The 19,753-nt window shown below is 36.9% G+C and overlaps 1 protein-coding gene and 1 long non-coding RNA gene across 3 annotated transcripts in view; one reads left to right on the forward strand and one right to left on the reverse strand.

The window, feature by feature from the left end:
* Positions 1–17,099, reverse strand: part of LOC138691318 (N-acetylneuraminate (7)9-O-acetyltransferase) — a 64,220-nt gene extending 47,121 nt beyond the window's left edge. For both annotated transcript variants that reach the window (XM_069813202.1, XM_069813192.1), the window contains exons 1-7: positions 16,278–17,099; positions 16,085–16,181; positions 15,729–15,990; positions 14,683–14,802; positions 9,647–9,784; positions 6,920–7,039; positions 3,713–3,828 (exon numbers count right to left, since the gene is read on the reverse strand). In XM_069813202.1, coding sequence (XP_069669303.1) covers positions 3,713–3,828; positions 6,920–7,039; positions 9,647–9,784; positions 14,683–14,802; positions 15,729–15,990; positions 16,085–16,181; positions 16,278–16,419 — 995 coding nt within the window. In that variant the 5' untranslated portion in view covers positions 16,420–17,099. The remainder of the gene's footprint in view (positions 1–3,712; positions 3,829–6,919; positions 7,040–9,646; positions 9,785–14,682; positions 14,803–15,728; positions 15,991–16,084; positions 16,182–16,277) is intronic.
* Positions 17,100–17,215: 116 nt separating this feature from the next.
* LOC138691348 (uncharacterized) lies at positions 17,216–19,536 on the forward strand. Its single transcript, XR_011329855.1, has 2 exons — positions 17,216–17,637; positions 19,062–19,536. It is a non-coding gene; the product is annotated as an uncharacterized lncRNA (long non-coding RNA).
* The last annotated feature ends 217 nt before the right edge of the window (positions 19,537–19,753 follow it).

Genomic DNA, 19,753 nt, shown 5'->3' on the forward strand with positions numbered 1-19,753 from the left:
AACATAAAACTATGTATTTAAAGTTTATGAAGACCCGCACAATTAGAACTACGAGGGCTATTCATAAAGTAACTTCCGTTTATTTTTTACAAACCTATGAATGACATTACAGAATTGGGTTACAATACGTTTGAAAGTATAGGCCTACACTCTAGTTTATTTTTCCACATAATTTCCAGTCACATTGAGACACTTGTCGTAGCGTTTGACGAGCTTTGAAATTCCGCAATCGTAGAATTTGGCTGCCTGCGACTGAAGCCAACCTACGACGCTGGTTTTCAACTCTTCGTCATCATCAAAGCGCTTCGAGCCAAGCCAAGTCTTCATGTGCATGAAGAGATGGTAATCGCTAGGCGCCAAATCTGGGCTATAGGGAGGATGATCCAATACTTTCCAGTTGAACTCTTGCAGTTTGGTCGCAGTATGATGCACTGTATGCGGCCGGGCATTGTCATGTAGGAAAATCACCCAGAGCTCAACATATCACGACTTTTCTTTTGAATGGCCTTTTTCAAGTTTGTTAGTGTGTTACAGTAATGCTCAGCATTAATTGTGGCATTCTTCTCCAAGAACTCCACTAGCAAAATTCCTTTTCTGACCCAGAAGACAGTTCCCGTGAATTTCCTCGTGGAAAGTGTTTGGTGACACTTCGTGGGTTTTTTGGGCAGTGAGTAATGGCCCCACTGCATTGATTGAAGCTTTGTTTCTGCACTCACATACCGCACCCAAGTCTCATCTCCTGTCACAATCTGATCGAGAAAAGGATCACCTTCTCTTTCGTAATGCTCAAGAAAGGACAGTGCTGCTCCCATCCGCTGAGCCTTTTGTTCCTCAGAAATGAGTTTAGGCACCCATCTGGCAGAAAGTTTCTGGTAGCCCAAATCTTCGGTAATCACTTTGTACAGAAGAGTACGACTAATCTCTGGAAAATCCTCACTAAGCTCAGACATGGTGAACCTGCGGTTTGCTCTAACCCTTTCGTCCACCAAACGAATCATATCTGCATTAACGATCCTCAGTCGACCACTTCCCTCTCCATCATGGACATTGGTTCACCCATTTTTGAACATACGGCACCATTGTCTTACACCACCTTCACTCATTACGCCTGGCCCATTAACTTCACAAAGTTAGCGATGGATTTCACTAGCTTTACAGTTTTTGGCCACAAGAAATCTTATTACAGAATGTACCTCACGCCTGGTGGGACTTGCGATTGCAGCACACATTTTGACAGCACGTGGCTCAGAGAGGAACAAAGACACGACCTTGACTCTACCGCTGCTCGACGCATACTGCTTCAAGGTACACTCCACCACAAGAGCAGTGCCACTGTCTCTGTTGTTACGCATACTATATGAAAACGGAAGTTACTTTATGAATAGCCTTCATACTACGGTTGCTTTTCAGACATGTAGAACTCCTATGCTAAGCTACTGCTACGCCACCTGTCAGGATAACAATACAGTAAGCATAAGATAAGGTGTATGGTCTCCATGAACAGCCTTTCAGCTTGGGCTGACGAAAATGGTCTGCTCATAAACCAGTCAAAAACTGTACAAATGGTGTTCAGAAAGGGAGGAAGAATAGCAAAAAGTGACACAATATGGCTACAAAATCGACCCCTGCAAATTACAAAGGCATTTAAATACCTCGGTGTAACGATACAGACGACAGCAAAATCCTTTAGAATCCACACTCAAGAACGAGCAACGGCCGCAGTAATAGCTATCCACGACATAACAGACATTACCCAACTATAGATTGACAAATTGAACTGAAACCCTGATCGAGTTACTATGTGAGCGCTGGCTGTCTTAGGGAGGAGCAAGTGAGAAAGCACAGGGGAAGGGAGAGAGCACTATGCACTATGTACTTGCAGGTCCACTCACAGTTTGTCAAACCTGCTAACAAAAGCATTAAAAGGTTGACTAGTTGCCTGCAATGCCAGCATAATGGAACCTTCCTAGCCGACAGTTGAGGCAAAAATGAAGAATCCGTTATTGTGGTAATACTGGAGAGTGGTTCTTCTATTGGTCGCGATGCCCACACACACCCTCTCAGATATTTACGTGGTGATTGGTGACTGAATGACGAGGAGCGAGGGAGAGAGAAGAAAGAAACAGAGAGATTCCAGAAGTTGGCGTGTTTTACGGGGTTTCACTTGAAGTTGTCAAACTATAGCACTCTCAACAGCCATGCAGCTTTTTTATGCCAAGATACTCCCTATACTGTCATATGGACTGGACATCACATGGACCCAGCTAAACTACAATGACCTCAAGACCATGGAGAATGTCAAAGCAAGGTTCTTAAAAGCAGCACTGGGAATCTCAAAATATACACCCTCGAGAATGGCGTACGAACTCGCGCGAGAACCTTTCCTGATAGAGGAACTAAGAAGCAGACTCATGCTGCCATCTACTGCAGCAGAACTTCGACTACGCACGGTCATGCAAGAGAAGAAGGCGGAAATAGAAAGTGAATTCTATGGAACGGACGCGATGATCAACCGCAACTGGACAGGGCCGAACAACAAGTTACGAAGCGCCATAACAAGGCTAGCAGTTCACGGTTTTCACCACAAACTGTGCAGAAGATCAGAGTACCACGAACCTTCCCCCGAATGTGTGTGCAAACTATGCAGGGAAGCATGTCCAAAATATAATTTTAGTAAATGTGTGAATAGAACGAAGTCACTGGTGGAATATAGTAAAGAGAAGTAACTCATACCAAACTAAATTGCACGTTTGTGTGCACTTCTTTCTTATTTATAAGATAAGGTGTATGTTGCAAGTGCTCACAATCGAGATTTTTCGCATCTGTTCAGCTGAAGTATATTAAAATTATCATAATTTGATTGAATAGGAGAGTGTACTAAAAGACAGATGTCAGGAAGACAGAATATTTTCGCATCTGTTCAGCTGAAGTATATTAAAATTATCATAATCTGATTGAATAGGAGAGTGTACTAAAAGACAGATGTCAGGAAGACAGAATATTTTCGCATCTGTTCAGCTGAAGTATATTAAAATTATCATAATTTGATTGAATAGGAGAGTGTACTAAAAGACAGATGTCAGGAAGACAGAATATTTTCGCATCTGTTCAGCTGAAGTATATTAAAATTATCATAATTTGATTGAATAGGAGAGTGTACTAAAAGACAGATGTCAGGAAGACAGAATATTTTCGCATCTGTTCAGCTGAAGTATATTAAAATTATCATAATTTGATTGAATAGGAGAGTGTACTAAAAGACAGATGTCAGGAAGACAGAATATTTTCGCATCTGTTCAGCTGAAGTATATTAAAATTATCATAATCTGATTGAATAGGAGAGTGTAATAAAAGACAATGTCAGGAAGACAGAATAAAATTAAATCAGATGTGAAAGTAACCTTCTAATCAGAGTCGACCTGGTTGGCGAGTTGGTATAGCGCTGGCCTTCTATGCCCAAGGTTTCGGATTCGATCCCGGGCCAGGTCGATGGCATTTAAGTGTGCTTAAATGCGACAGGCTCATGTCAGTAGATTTACTGGCATGTAAAAGAACTTCTGCGGGACAAAATTCCAGCACATCCGGCGACGCTGATATAACCTCTGCAGTTGCGAGCGTCGTTAAATAAAACATAACGTAACGTTCTAATCAGAGAACATGATAGGAAGAAGGGAGTGGGATGAAGAGATGAAGGGAGGCAGAGTTTACTCACCTCACACCTAAAATCGAAAATGTTACAACTTGCAAAGTTGTGTAAGGCTCAGCACTGCTGCAGCAAGTGCCATCATTGAAATTCATGTGGTCGTTGCAGTACATATTTAGCAGAATCTGCACAAGAAACATTTGCACATTAAGTATCAATGAGGGACCCAGACAAATGAGGGGATAAGCCACATTAATTAAGATATTTACACAAACTGGAACGATCTGCCATCTGTGCTCATAAATCCAAGATTTCACATATGTAAATTATATAATTTTAATAATATGTTGTCATAGAGTTTATACTGTTTTCGCTGTAAGAAAAATCCTAATGTAAACATAAGCACGTTGCTGTCATACCCGTGATTGGCTCCCAGTCGAAACACTCACATGACGCAGGAAAATATAGTTCGTATTTGGATACCACAATCTTGTATTATTTGAAAATAAAACATTGAATTCTAGTTGTTAAATACGATGAAACATTTAACTTTACTCATATGTAAAACCCTATGTAAAAGAAAAGCTACTTTTATATTTTGTTATGTACTATGAACGCTGATGAATACAACAGTAATATCGAGGTAGTCTGTTCTTGTAACAAGCTGGCATCACTTGAGCTCGTAGTTGTTCACGTAACCACGTGGTACTTAAGTATGGCTTTTGCATCCTCAACTGACCATTGTGAAGACATAAGACTTAAAAATAATTTAATTACAGTAATTATAAAATAAATGTTTCCTAAGCAAACGAATGTATAGTAGTGAGGTTAGGTCTACTTGACGAGTAACAGGAAATGTTTAACATGAAACAGAATGTACAACAGTAGGCGGGAACACGTACTGAGAATCTATGGCGCCAAACAGCAGCCAATGAAGCCTCACTTCAGTCACGTGCTATTGTTTATATTAGGATTTTTCTTACAGCGAAAAGATTATAGTCTGATATTATTTTTTACTTGGTTATTTAACGACGCTGTATCAACTACTGGGTTATTTAGCATCAATGGGATTGTTGATAGTGAAATAGTACTTGGCAAGATGAGGCCGAGGATTCGCCATAGATTACATGACATTTGCCTTACAGTTTGGGAAAACCTCACAAAAAATCCAACCAAGTAATCACCCCAAGTGTGAATAGAACCTACGCCCGAGTGTAACTCCAGATCAATATTATTTCTTCTCATTCCAATGAAGTAAGGAGATATTCTACATATCAGGATTTGTGGCTTGTCCCCTTCTCTGATAGACTCTTCAATTAATAATGGAGTAACACAAAGCTGTTGACACTCTCAGCTTTCATTTATAATTCATGGATGAAATTAGAACTATCGTAAAAAAATAAAACATGCCGAATATTTTTTAAAAAATTTCCCAGTCAGTGAGACAACATAACCATCTCTACATTCAAGTTGGTAATCGAGATTTTAAGCGGTTTTTATGCGTGTTTTAACCCTCTCATATCAAAAAGCTTTTGTTGATAAAAAAATCACTTTTTCCATATTTGTTCTTTGAATGAATGCTTTTAAGTAATTTTAGATCGTTTTTTAAAAACTGGAAGGAACATATAGTCTACCAGAGGCATGTAGTTTACGAGCTACATTGGGTCTGACTTGACAATTATACCATTTCATAAGAGCTTCTGGCTTTCAAAGAACATGTAGCTTACAGGCTACACTGGGAGCAAAAGGGTTAATTGTCCTGTATTATCACAGAGTCCCAGAGTAGGCTATGGAAATAAATTTATTAGGAGCTTGTAAATTATAGTGAATGGTTCAAGTCTCCTATATACTGACAAAGAATAATTAATGGTACAGAATTAATATATTCTTAATATGGCCCAATTGTATAAAACTCCCTGACTAAAGATCAACTTTGATCGAAGATCAGAAAGTGAGCTGAGTTCAGACACTTCTTCTATTGTATAAAACTTTTCTGTGATCAAATTACCTTGGTTCAAATGCAATCTAAGTTCACATGAAAAGGATTTGGCAACATCGCATAAACAGGTGAAGTATGTGATGCGCGGGCCATGTTGTACGGGTTTGTTCAGTGTTGCCAATGTAGTGACTAACTCTTTTTCAACGACAATTTCTTTTAACTTTTATATTGCTTAAATAGGGATTTAGCGACCTTTTTAGCATCCCATAGTGACAAAATTTAATCTTTCTTTGTTAATAATGAGAAATATAGCGACTTTCCAATTACTTTTTGGCGACTTTCCGTACACTCTGTTGGAGACACTGGTTTGTTTTGTGCATTGTAAATAATGGCGGACAATAAGAAGAAGGTTGACCGTTCTCTAAATTGTTATCATGTTATGGTGTTCGATACTGCTAAACATAATAAAGCTTTATAAAACGACAATTTTCGTTTAGTAATACAGTTAATTGAAAATTAATGTACCTATCATATCCATTAATAATTAATGATTGTTATGAACATAATATAATTATAGGTTATATTATTTGTTACTGCTGAACACGATAAAGCCTTATAAAATATAAGAATGTTTGTGTATTAAGGCAAGAAATTGAATATATATATATATATATATATATATATATATATATATATATATATAAAAATGTGCCTACCATATGTATTAATATTAATAATAATGGTTATTCTTTTTGCACAATCTGCTACTCGTATATTTCAAACAGAAAAGAAATAACTGAACTTGGATCATCTAACTTATTCGGAGAAATTTCTTCAGTCAAAGTTGACTTTAGTTTAAGACAAATTAATCTCAGATTAGACTTTATACAACACAAAATTCCAAGTTCAGCTAGAACGAGGATCAATTTAAATTCTGATCTAAGATTAAATGGTTTATACAATCGGCCCTAAGCATCTACATAAATAATAGTACCGTATTGACTCGAGTAACAGACACACTTTTTTCCATAATTTTTGGATGAAAAATCCATGGTGCGTGTTATATGCGAGGAAAAAATGTAAGGGGGAAAAAAATCATAACTACCTGACATACCATGTTACGCACATAGAATTCAGAAACTGTAAACTCTCGACTGGGGTTCTATTTCTGCGTGAATTTCTGCAAATTTAATTGCCTTTAGCTTGAAATTTGCGGAATAACTTGTGTATTTACACTTAATGTGGTTCATTATAAAGCAACATAATAATGACTACAGAACACAAGTGAAGCATGCAACACTACAAAAAAGTTTTATGAGAGTCTCTAAGAAGTTTACCTGTGTGTCATGTTTAAGAGCCAAAGGACCAAGATGGAGTCCATCCAGACTTTCTTCCAAGTTCCCCTGTGCTACAAGTCGAGAACTGGACCACAACTGAGCTGCACTGTGTTGCAAAATCTGTGTCAAAATATCAAGCATCTTCACATAAACTCATCTGTGCATTTTATATTATACTGGGTGTTCATTTCAAAGTGTGTCATGACGTCACTGTTGTTGAGTCACCGATTTGAAGCGAGTTTCAGCTTATATGTCAGAGAAGTTGCCTATTATTCAAGGCATTCAATCTGAACTTGAGAACATGTACGGTATAACTTGAACATCGTAGCAACAGATGGCGGTCTGTACGGTCTGTGTGCTACCATACGCAGGGTATTTGTTATCATCGGTTGCGTACGGCAACATTCCACAACACAAATCAAATGCTCCGTGTCCATGTTGACCGTCGAAGTTAATGTCAACAAATACGTAAGTAATTGTCTTAACCCTCTCCCCATATCCTGACAGTACATGTTTCCAAACAGTTCACATTCCTGCCACTACTGGTGTTACAGTACGTACTCTTCAGAATGAATGCCGTACTTGCTAGGCAACTTCTCTGGCTCATAGGTAATACACCTCTGCGGAAGTGTAGGAAGATTGAATTCTCTAGGCTCATCGGCTAGCCACATGACGGCATACAGCGAGCAATGACACACTTTGAACTGAACACCCAGTATAACTGAAAAGTTAAATCAAAACATAGGCAAAAAAAAAAAAAAAAACTTCTGATCAAAGCAGCCACTGAAGCAATTTTCAGTAAACAAAATACCACAAGCATCTAAATATAGCGTGTAACTAAAAGTTACTACCAAACTTTGCAGAAAAATTTCAAACTTGTCATATCATTGTTCCTTAAAGAGTTATTCCAGAAACATTGCTGAATTATCAGTACCCACAAACAATTCGCGAGACCATTTATTATACACAACTTTTATTGATGATCTTGGTTATTAAAACCTACAGAAACAGGCTTCAAGAATTGTAAGAAAGTATACGTAAGAACTAAAAGCCTGCAGTTTTCTAAGGCATGAGTCTTCTAAGAAATGTTAAAAATGTCCACTAGCTTAAACTGTCATTGCATTGACTTTCAGATGTGCTTATTAATCCCTGTACAATGTAACCAGATTATTTAAAAAACTGTCCACAGATCATTTCCATCCTCTATGTATGAGGAATGTATATGTCTCTCCAAAGTTTGACCATATATTTTTGTTACATTCTGTATAAGAAGTAACTTTAATTCAAATACTGAAAGAGGAAGTTGTATGATCCAGAAATACTATGTATGAGAAGATCTCATACTGAGTGATAGGATTTAAACATGGTGAAGCTACCATTGTTGGATGACTCATTTCGATTGACCCTTAAGCAAGATCTATGAGCAAGAAAAGCTTAGACAACAATGGAGAAACAAGAAAATTAAACATTTTTAGGAGACACAATGGTGTATTCAATGAACAAGGGCTATTCCATATGAAATCGATCAGTAAAAAACCTCGCATTTTTTTAATACTCTAATTTTTTCCCTATTTATACAAGGTGCTGAGGAGAGTGCATTTTCAAAAATATACTATCGAAAGTCAAACGGTTTTCGTACTATTGAGCGACAAATTTAGCGTATTTTATAAAAACAAGCCTCTTTCAGTGCTCAGAACTCTGGAACCGTTTACTGCAGAACATTGAACGGGAGCTCATTTTGAAGCTGACATTTGGTAGATTATGTTAAGAAGTAATCCTTATTTTTATTGTATACAGAGAGACAGATAATCTGATTTTACTTACTTTTAGGCTTTTTGCCCATTTGTAAAAATGTAAAAAATATTGAGAAAAAACCTTGCATCATTAAGAGGGATTCGGCTTTGTTTGCTTAGTGGCTCGGCAATAAGTTTCGAGGGTATTAAATAAATTATATTCACACGCCTGGACTTGAATGGCGCAGTACCGTACGAACTGACTGAGAGATGAAGATAAGTGATCGTTGGGTGTCATTTTACTCCTGTGTTTATGAAAATTTGTGATAAAGCTAGCCCAGCTATGCGTTACTAGACGAAACATCACGTGTTTATGTCTTCTGGCCTTGCTTGCCTAGGCTAGATCCCGCCTCAGTCAGCTGGTTAGTTCAAGCACGTACTATTTATTTTCTTTATTTGATATTTTCAATACTTTCTTATCAACAGTGCACCAGTAAAAAATATGTGTTTATTTGTACTTTCAATGTGGAATCTAACCATATATTTTAAAAATATTTTTTCGTGGGCAAAGGCGTCTTAATGAAGAAAAATCTAAATTTCTCCACTTCCATAAAAAGTAAGAAAAACTGTTTACATGTCAATATAAACTTCAACTTCTCAGCATCAAAATAAACCATGGTTTTGATCACTGGGTGAAAGGGTTTCGGAGCCACAACAGTTTAAAGTTGCTAATTTTATGAAAATACGATAAATTTAAATATTTTTAATTTAAACACTATGAAGTTCTGTTCCCTCAAACTTTGCACAAAGCATTGTATCACAGTTGTCAACGGACAGAAAAAGTTTCATTGTATTTAAAAATTGCAAGGTCAATTTTCTCCATATTTCGGTCGATTTGAGATGGAATAGCTCACATGTTTTATATAAAACCTCAAGTGACAAACAGAACCCTTTTTTCATATTATAAAACAATGTGTTTCAGTCTTTCCATTACCTCCATTGCAGCCTTGTTGTACATGTCAATCTGCTCGTTGGTGATCATAGACCTTCCTGGCAGTAGCTTCTCAGTGTTGACAGGTTCTTGTAACGTCCACAGCACACGTGACCTTTTGGCTGATATCGTGTCTATTGCCTAGCAACACAATTCAAGAAAGAGACATGCCTCATAAGTACACTGCTAATCACTAGAGCCTGGAATTTTAGGTGCTAAAAGTTAAGAATGACACTGAGTGTAGATGAATAGATGTGATGCCTGTGAGGAGGGTTTTAAGCTAGTTCACAGGAGTCCGATATGCAATAATAGACAACGGAGTCAGAAGGACTGAGCAATGGATCTTGTAAACTGTGCGCTAATTTGTAAGTGGTGGTTAAGAGGATTAAAGACCTTTAACGATACCAAAGGGAAAACATTGAATGACAAGAATGGCATCTCAAAGAAGTGGAGGCATGACAATGATAAATTGTGTGCTAGTTTGTAAGTGGTGGTTAAGGGTATATGTATGTGAATGACCACAAATATTATCAGAAAATGCACGCCCTAAATTTCTAAAGTTTTATAAGAAAATGAACTCACAATTGGACAAAAATTACAAAGTACCACAACAAGACTTATTAGAACTTAAATATCTGATAAAAGTATAAAAAAGTTACTAATAATATTTTTCAAACCAGTTTTATCAGAGTATGAAAAAAACAAACAAAAAAATTCTGCAGTTACATCATTTGGTAACCATAACATTGTTATGGTCTCTCTGACATCTTTAATATTTTTCCTGCATGTAATAAACACTTATTTCTGAAAAGTAGACTACTCTCAGACATGTAGAGTTGTTTATTTCAATACAATTAATTTTTTATTTGTCCTATATAAAATATATTAAAATTTACATAATGTTTTGTGACCTAATTTTCCTATTTTCAAAGAAATGGGCATTATTATAGTCTACATTTTGGATCAATTCATGTTAAATCAGTGTACAAAATTTCAGAATTCTATCTCTAATGGTTGTGGAGTTATGAAATAATATGTGTGAAAATTTTCAAATTTTGGAAAATATTTAAAGAAAAAGTAAATTATTAAAATATTATTAGTAACCTTTTTTTATACTTTTATCAGATATTTAAATTCTAATAAGTCTTGTTGAGGATACCTTGTAATCTTTGTCCAATTATGAGTTCATTTCCTTATAAAATTTTAGAAATTTAGAACCTGCATTTTTTATAATAATTGTGGTCGTTGACGTGCATATACCCTTAAGAGGACTAGAGACCTTTAGCGGTACCAAAGGGAAAATACTAGTGACATCTCAAAGAAGTGGGGGCATGGCTTCTATATTTATAAACTATAGTGAGGAACAATATTAAATTTTAGCACCTAAAATTCCAGGCTCTACTAATCACTAACCAAAACATATTTCTTTCTTGAGCATAAAACTGAAAATAAAGATGAATAATAATAATAATAATAATAATTATTTATAGAACGACAGCTCATGAAGGGATGAGGCCAACCAGCCAACTGCAGCCCTCATATTCACAAGCCTCAGCAGAGGTGAATGATCATTCAACCAGAAGGAGATATGAAGCAATTAACATGATTCCCTCTAGCCGTTATGGCTCGTTTTCGAAACAGAATTTTACTGATTATCATAGCTCCCCAAATTCATCACAATACTGAGTGGGCACTGGACCCATACACTGGCCGAAATTTCGTGGAGGAAATTCCTTTCCCATTAGGACTCGAACCAGCACACATGCTGTAATGTGAGTCCAGGCATGACACCTGAGACCACGATTTCTGAAAATGGATAGTAAGTTCTGAAATAATGAAACAATTGTCTTTAGAGACAATTAATATTAGGTACCCTCCACAAAACTGGCTTCATTTATACACCGACGGATCCTTGATCTCCAGAGAACAAGGTGCCGGTGCAGGTGTTACATGCTGTCTCTTCTCACTTTATAGATCTCTTGGATATGGAACAACAAGTTTTGATGGTGAAATCATTGCAATAAGTGAATGTCTCAGGAACCTTCTATGCCACATCAATAAATTTAGGAATGCAGTTATATTGTCAGACTCCAAAGCAGCTATGCTATCAATAGTCTCTAAACACACACCTTCATCTAAAACAGCAGAAATAACTAAAATGCTCTCTCAATTAATATCACTCAATAAAAGAATTGTATTCCAAAGGATACCATCCCATTGTGGAATCCTGGGAAACGAGAATGCGGATGCTTTAGCAAAGAAGGGCAGCACTGCTACTTACAGACCTGTTACTAAATCTACGTATTACTCTGTGAAGAGATTTATTAAATCTACATACTTAGACTTCAACAAACAAAATTTGATAACTCAATCCCAAGGGAAAAAATGGAACTCTCTGCATCAAAATCCACAGTTAATTCCCGATTTTCCACGAAAATCGTCTGTAGCTGCATTTAGATTGGCAACAGGCCATGATTGTTTGGCCAAACACCTGCCTAGAATTGGAATATATCAGTCCCCTAACTGCCCATTGTGAAACTCAAACCAAGAAATGGATTCGGAACACCTCAGAATCTGTGCTTCAGTGGCTGGTCATGATAATATCTTTGAAAAATATTGGAGTGCAAGAGGTCAAATGACTTTACTGTCAAACGCCTGGCATTAGAAAACAACAACAATTTGTGAAAAAAAGGTTCCAACAATTAGAGAGAAGGAAGTATGCATCAAAACAATAAATAGAAGTCCTACAAACATAGGTCCTAAAATTATTTTTTTTTTATTCAATGGAGTGGCATTTGACTGGAGTCTTTGGCCATACAATCTTCTGAGAAATGAGCAAATGTTTACTGTCACTGCAAAAGCAGCGTATCTTCCACTGTGAGCTCTTTGGCAAGAAACAAATGAGCAAAGTGAATGCAGCTGTTTGTCACTACGTATTGCACAGCATACCTTTGTTTGTGTTTGTATCAAGAGGATGCTTAAGCAGACAATATGTTGGAGTTCGTAATCGTACTACTGTACGTAAACAGATTCTACGCTGCAATAATATAATTATTGCTGTACCAGTCGGGTAAATTAGTTTTATATCTGTTGAATCAGACCATGTTTTGTTGTAACAGTAACATTGGTCCCAAAATTAGCAAAATATTTACAATCGTTGTAAAGATACATCTACACAGTTCAACTTTCCTTTCAACTTGTACATATTCAAGCAATGCAAGCAAGAACGAAACGCATTCAATTGTGCATGCTTTTCTCACTAAAAATGAGAGTGCTTGCAGCAAATGAAAGTTAACCATCACCAGTGGGTATCTTGTGCGTATTTCGTTGAACAGCAGTGTGTAGTGAGCAGCTGATTATTTCTGGGTGGCCTTGAATTAAAAAAAAACATATGCGCACACGCATGCAAACCCTCTCCCCCCCTCCCCGCAAGTGCGCTGTGCTGTTAGGTAGGAGAAAAATGCATGTGGTAGACTTGTACAGGAAGGAAGGATATCGATAGTATGTATTATATAAATACTATACTTTGATACTCGTTTTTTCGAGTTTCCAATTTTCAACATTTTGTAACATTCAAAATGCTCTAATGAATGCAGTTTTTTTCCAGTCTCAGTGAAATTTTGCACAGAAGTCCACAAAAGCATGTGAAGTAAACTGAGACACGTGTTTCCTTCTGCTGTTGAAAGTATTCAAATCACCATGTGTTGAGGATGTGATATGTTTAAAAAAAAAATTAAGAAATTAACAACTAAAGGTGTAAATATTTTTTTTTTCTAAAAGTAATTGGAAAAATATGAAAAGCATGTGTCATATTTTACATACATCCATCAGGAATAAATTAAATATAAATTTAAAGAAAAATTATCTAATCTTTGAAAATTGGGACAATTATAGATTGACAAATCCAACTGAAACCCTGACCGAGTTACTACGTGAGCGCTGGCTGTCTTGGGGAGGAGCAAGTGAGAAAGCACGGGGGGAAGGGAGAGAGCACTATGCTATGTACTTGCAGGTCCACTCACAGTTTGTCAAACCTGCTAACAAAAGCATTAAAAGGTTAACTAGTTGTCTGCAATGCTAGCATAATGGAACCTTCCTAGCCGACAGTCGAGGCAAAAATGAAGAATCCGTTATTGTGGTAATACTGGAGAGTGGTTCTTCTATTGGTCGCGATGCCCACACACACCCTCTCAGATATTTACGTGGTGATTGGTGACTGAATGACGAGGAGCGAGGGGGAGAGAAGAAAGAAAGAGAGAGATTCCAGAAGTTGGCGTGTTTTACGGGGTTTCACTTGAAGTTGTCAAACTATAAGTTATAATTCAGTATTTAAAAAAAAACAACAAAAAATAATTATAAGTAAACTACTTGGAATATCAAAGTGAAAATCTGTGTACTGCATGTCCACATTGTAAGAACTATGTGGTAAAAGTTTCAGATTAATTGGTATAAAAATGTAGAAGTTATAAATTTCACAGATCCATACCCTGAATGAGGGTTTATTGTAATTTAACAACAATTAGCGGTAACGAGTGAATGTCCAACAACAGACTCCTTTACAACTACATATCTTACAGGCTTCGTGATGGAATCTAGTAGCGCAGCTGCAGTGGAAGAGCTACATAGTGGTAGGAGAATATATTAGGTACTATGTATTTACTTGTCCCGTGCCGTGGCGTGGAGGTCTAAGGCATCCTGCCTAGGACTCGCATTACGGAATGCGTGCTTGTTAGAATCCTTAGAATCCTCATGGGGGAAGAAATTTTCTCATGAAATTTCGGCCAGTGTATGGGACCATTGCCCACCCAGCACCGTGACGCACTTGGGGAGCTACAATAGGTAGCGAAAAACCAGTTTCGAAAACCAGCTATAACGGCTGGGGGGGGGATCATCGTGCTAAACACACGATACTGCCATTCTGGTTGCATGATCGTCCACCTCTGCTTCGGCATTGGACGTGAAGCCAGCAGCTGGCTGGTCGGTCTTGGCCCTTCATGGGCTGTAGCGCCACGGATTTACGGATGTATTTACTTACATACCTGCACAAGGCGGGTTAGGTTCAACGAGTATTCTTCTAAAGCATGGACAGAAGCATTTGAGTTCTTAATAGACCACGTAGCACTGCCTGCCACTATTACACTTGGTGGCTCATTCTCATTCTGTAAAATTCAAGAAAACTGTAATAATATCCAACTGCGCATTTGATGTTCATTGATGTAAGTAGGCGTCCACCAAAGACGCACATATGCCAACCTCTGCTCAACCCTAAGCTAATGCAAGCAAATCTAAACTAGTAAAGAAAACCTAGTATGTTTACATCAAGAATAATGTCAAACTGTAGGTAGATTGTAGGTACTACTCTATACAATTAATAAGTAGTCGATTAATGCTGTCATGCTTGTAATACAATAAAATGATTAATTCACAACAGAATAAGGGTGGCATAATATTCGATAATTTTGAGATGATATGAGATATTAGTTCGTAACAGGGAGATTAAAGATCAAATGAAAATATAAGCGGTAATTTCGGTCATAAAAATCCAGGTTTTGAGATAGGCCCAGTACTTTTAAACAACTGTGTTGGTATTTTTTTATATTCTTTAAATTAAATTGCATTACAAATGAACATATTACACGGATGCTGCTATGTGTGAAAAAGAAAATTAAATGTATAGCCTTACTTACAAATGGCTTTTAGAGAACCTGGAGATTCACTATCGCCCTAACATAAGCCCGCCATTGGTCCGTATCCTGAGCAAGATTAATCCAGTTTCTAGCATCATATCCCACCTCACTCATATCCATTTTAATATTATCCTCCCATCTACGTCTCGACCTCTCCTAAGATCTTTTTCCCTCCAGCCTTTCAACTAACACTCTATATGCATTTCTGGATTCGTCCATACGTGCTATATGCCTTGTCCACTTGAAACGCCTGGATTTAATAATCCTAATAATGTCAGGTATATAGCCTACTACAAAAAAAAAACAACTGGTCAAATCTATCCATGTTAGTTATAATTTAATATATTCAGGTATGTAATAATAAAATTATTTCATTAAATTAGGCCTGATGTCATTACCTTCCAGTTCTGAAAGTCATCAATCATGTGCTTCGAGACATAAGGACTCCAAATGAATTCCACACGGAGACGTAGCTTGGAATCACCAAAGGACAGATCTGAGTGGTGGCGGTCTGGTGGGATGGTTGTGCCTGTATTCTCACGAGGATCCAAATGATTCAGAAATGCCATATACAGCTGACGTATACGTGAATCACCAATAAACACAAAATGATTGTGTTTACCCCAGAATGCTAGATATCGTAAACATCTCCTTGTATCACTAAAATTGAAATGAAAAAAAAATGTTATACAAGTAGTAGGTCTATGCAATTCTGACAGAGAGAACATGTTTATGCAGTCGTACTTTTACTTACGTCTGACTGTAATGATGCATCATACAACCATAAGGTTGCCATTCTTGGTCTCCTTTGTAACGTCCGTCTGACAAGAGCCATTTACAAGAATCTATTCCTAACAAATTAGACAAAAGAAAATGTCACCAAACAATGTCATGAGTGAATTGAGGTTATGTTTTACAATGATGTTGAATTTACACTTCATGCTTACCATATCTCAAATGGAGCATACCATGATATATAACAAAACCTATTACTAGAATTAAAGCAAGCAGTTTGGCGTTCTTGACATTTATCTGTTGAATTATTTCGGCAGCAGACCTTCCCTGTTTGCTTGACGCCTCGGCCGACATCTTTGATAATCGTAAGTACAATAGGCGTTGAAAACATTACATGACAAGTACTCATTTCAAATTCAATAAGAAACTATCACATATTCACTCTTTCGCCATCCTAAAGTTTCCGTTACTTTGATATTCTGTTGCTTTACTGACTGTTTTATACGATCTCATGAAGGAAGTGGCAATATATTGATGTTTTGCAAAATGGCTATACAACTCAATGTTCGACTTCTGAGCGATCTCCGCAAATGTTAGATAAGATAGCCTACATATGCAGAACGTATTCTGTGAAACAGACATGAAATATCGGTCGTGGTGTTCAACTTTATCTTTTTTATTAACTATTAACCCAAATTCCCACGATTGGGGCACCGGACATTGGCCACTTCGAGACAATTGCCAACATACCCACTTGGGTTAGAACAGAACTCGGTTCATAATTTTATTGTCCACCGTTTCGAGCAGGTTCCAACGAAACGCTTTTGAATACTCGTCCAACAAAAACAGCACATATATATTTGACAGAACTCTTTACTTAAGAATGCTCCACGAATCACGATAAAATGACTTCACTTGCACTCTTTTCTAAAATTGGGTTGTCATCCTGTTCGCTCTTTTGTGACAGCCTAGGTTGACAGAGAGCCTTGTCAGTGTTTATTATCAGTGGCCCGTCCTGTTGGCAACACTGTAAGGATCGCACAGAAAGTGTAAATACCGGTAAGGATCCCACTGGCAGTGCATGAAATGGCCACGCATGCGCAATTGTCAATCTGACAACCTTCTCTTGGCCATTTGCCACGGTCGATGATCCTGCCCCGAGCCTCTCGTCTTCGGTTGTCAGTGGCCGAACTACGTTCTTTGGTACACTCTTTGTTTTGACCGGATGCCAGTTGTATTCTTTGTGAAAAATCTAATGTTCTTTGGTGTAGAAATCATGTAACTTCTTCTTTGCATCCGGTTGTTCGAAAGGGCTGGAATTTGTTGATACGCACGTGGAATATTATTTCACATATCGAATAATAATGGATAAACCCGTAGTTTTGGCAAGAGTCATGAAAGTTCTTGGTCGGACAGGTTCCCAGGGCCAATGTACGCAAGTTAAAGTAGAATTCATTGGAGAACAAAACCGACAGATCATCAGGAATGTAAAAGGACCCGTTCGGGAAGGAGATATTCTTACACTGCTAGAATCTGAAAGAGAAGCAAGAAGATTGCGATAACATAATATTGGTAAGCTGAGTATTCATTCTGTGTTGCTATACATATAATGCAGAGTACTTGTATGCAGCTGTATTTCGCAATATATGAGAATACATATGACACGTGGTTTCCACCGCTTTGCCTTTGTTACTTCCTAGCATCAGTATGGCCAAAAATAAGAATGGCTTCTCAAAATAGTGAAGGCGAAGATAGTTCAAATATTCTTTTTCTCTGTTAGTTGTGTAATTTATAGTTGTAGGTGTATTATGGTGGTGGCAGGTTTCCAAGGTACCTAATGAACGTAAATATGTCATATATAATATTTGAAGTGTATAATGTGCAATTTGGAAGTCCGTAATTGTACAAATAGTATAACGACTTTATAAAATCCACTTTTATTAGTGATAATAGTTCATTTACACCCGGAATAAGGCCCTGCTTATAGGTAAGAAACTACAATCTTTTGTGTTCTCACAGGTTTGCCAAAATAGATGTTACGCATTCTTAAATTAGCCTATTCCTTTAGTTTCAGCGAACGTAACAAATCGTTTAATTTTAAAACGTCAGTAGTTTGTGATTGCTTCCAGTATTGGACAGAACTATTTCTGGGTGTTTACATACATTATCATTGACGATAAATATGCATAAACAGAACTGTTTATATAAGTATGTAATAAGGATCCTATTGGTGTAGACCTTTGACACATTTTTAAACTTTTTGTTGAAATTATATGCGTGTACTTTTCAAATTCGCAGATAAAGAAATCTTATTGAAGTCTTGATAAGTGTGCAAGTAAGATTAAAGTGCCGTTGTTTATGAATATCAACACACATACGCATACAGAAATGCACAAAGTTAGGCTACTAAATTAAATTTCGGGAACAACGAAACTACTTAGGCTTTGTACAGTTGTCTCAGTGGTGATATTCAAGAAATTTAACAACCAGTTCTATCATATGTACCTATGTTAAACATATATGGTGTAGTCCGTGGTAATTGTAAATATTACCTAGAAATAATTTAACAACCGGTTCGAACCGGCCGAATATCACCACTGGCTTTGTAGGAATTATTCACCAAAAATTAACTTAATCCCACAGTACAAATTAAGCAAATTCGTTTAATTCAGGTTGCAAAAAGTAATAATTTTACGTTTCTGAAATGTTTGTTGTGTGTATAGGAGTAATAGTATTCGTAAAATTTCTGATTTCTTTGTATCACATAGGGGAGAAAGAAACTCTGATATAATTTTGAACAGCTTTTGATTGCACTAAAAATAATTTAATTGACATAATTCAGTTCTACATGCACACTGTTTACATTCTCTTTGAAAATATGTAAGCAAGGAACGAAATATTTATCCCTTTGTCTTATTCCTATCCTTCCTCCATTCGTAGTTATGTATTTGTGCATAATCACAAGATAAACTCATATTTTTTTTATCCTTTCATAGGTTTTGCAGGCTCTGAGGTGAAAAATCGGCAACAACATCAAAGAATGAAGAATTTAAAAGGAACTCTACTGGTGTGAAGTAATATTCAATGAACAATGCCAAATTTGTAAGTGTATCTTGTAATAAAAGAACAGGTCAAGGACTTGTGTTGTGTATTATTTGGCCAAATTTGCTCTACCCAGAATGTGTCTACTGTTCAAGGGCGAACGTCCTTGGGCTTTGAAGGAACTCCATATACTTTTCATCATATACATGGGAATAATTATATTATTATTTCTGTTCTTTTGGTTTTGAGATGTTCGCTCCTATAAGCTTACTATGGCAAAAGTTCCAAGTTCATCATTCATACGAAATTTTCAATCTTTTGTGTTTTATTCCAGTATATTTACATATTCATAATGTTCTGTCAACATGAATTTAGCATTCCTGCTATTTAAACTGTAGATATATGGAATAAAAGTGTTGGAAAGCTGTAGGACTGTATGCTTTACATTTTCACTTTTAAATCATTTTCCATTTTGCCAATCAGAAACTTCCTGCTGTACTTTGATCCTACCTGAAATACTACATACATTTTGGCTTGAAACGTCTATATTCGACCTACAAGGAGAGCAAATAAATTATAACTTTCGATAAGAAAGGTTTTTCTGTAAACTGTTACATGTGGCATCATGGAAACGTAAGGGTACCTA

This window comes from Periplaneta americana, chromosome 2 (assembly GCF_040183065.1).
Source record: "Periplaneta americana isolate PAMFEO1 chromosome 2, P.americana_PAMFEO1_priV1, whole genome shotgun sequence".
Taxonomy (NCBI): domain Eukaryota; kingdom Metazoa; phylum Arthropoda; class Insecta; order Blattodea; family Blattidae; genus Periplaneta; species Periplaneta americana.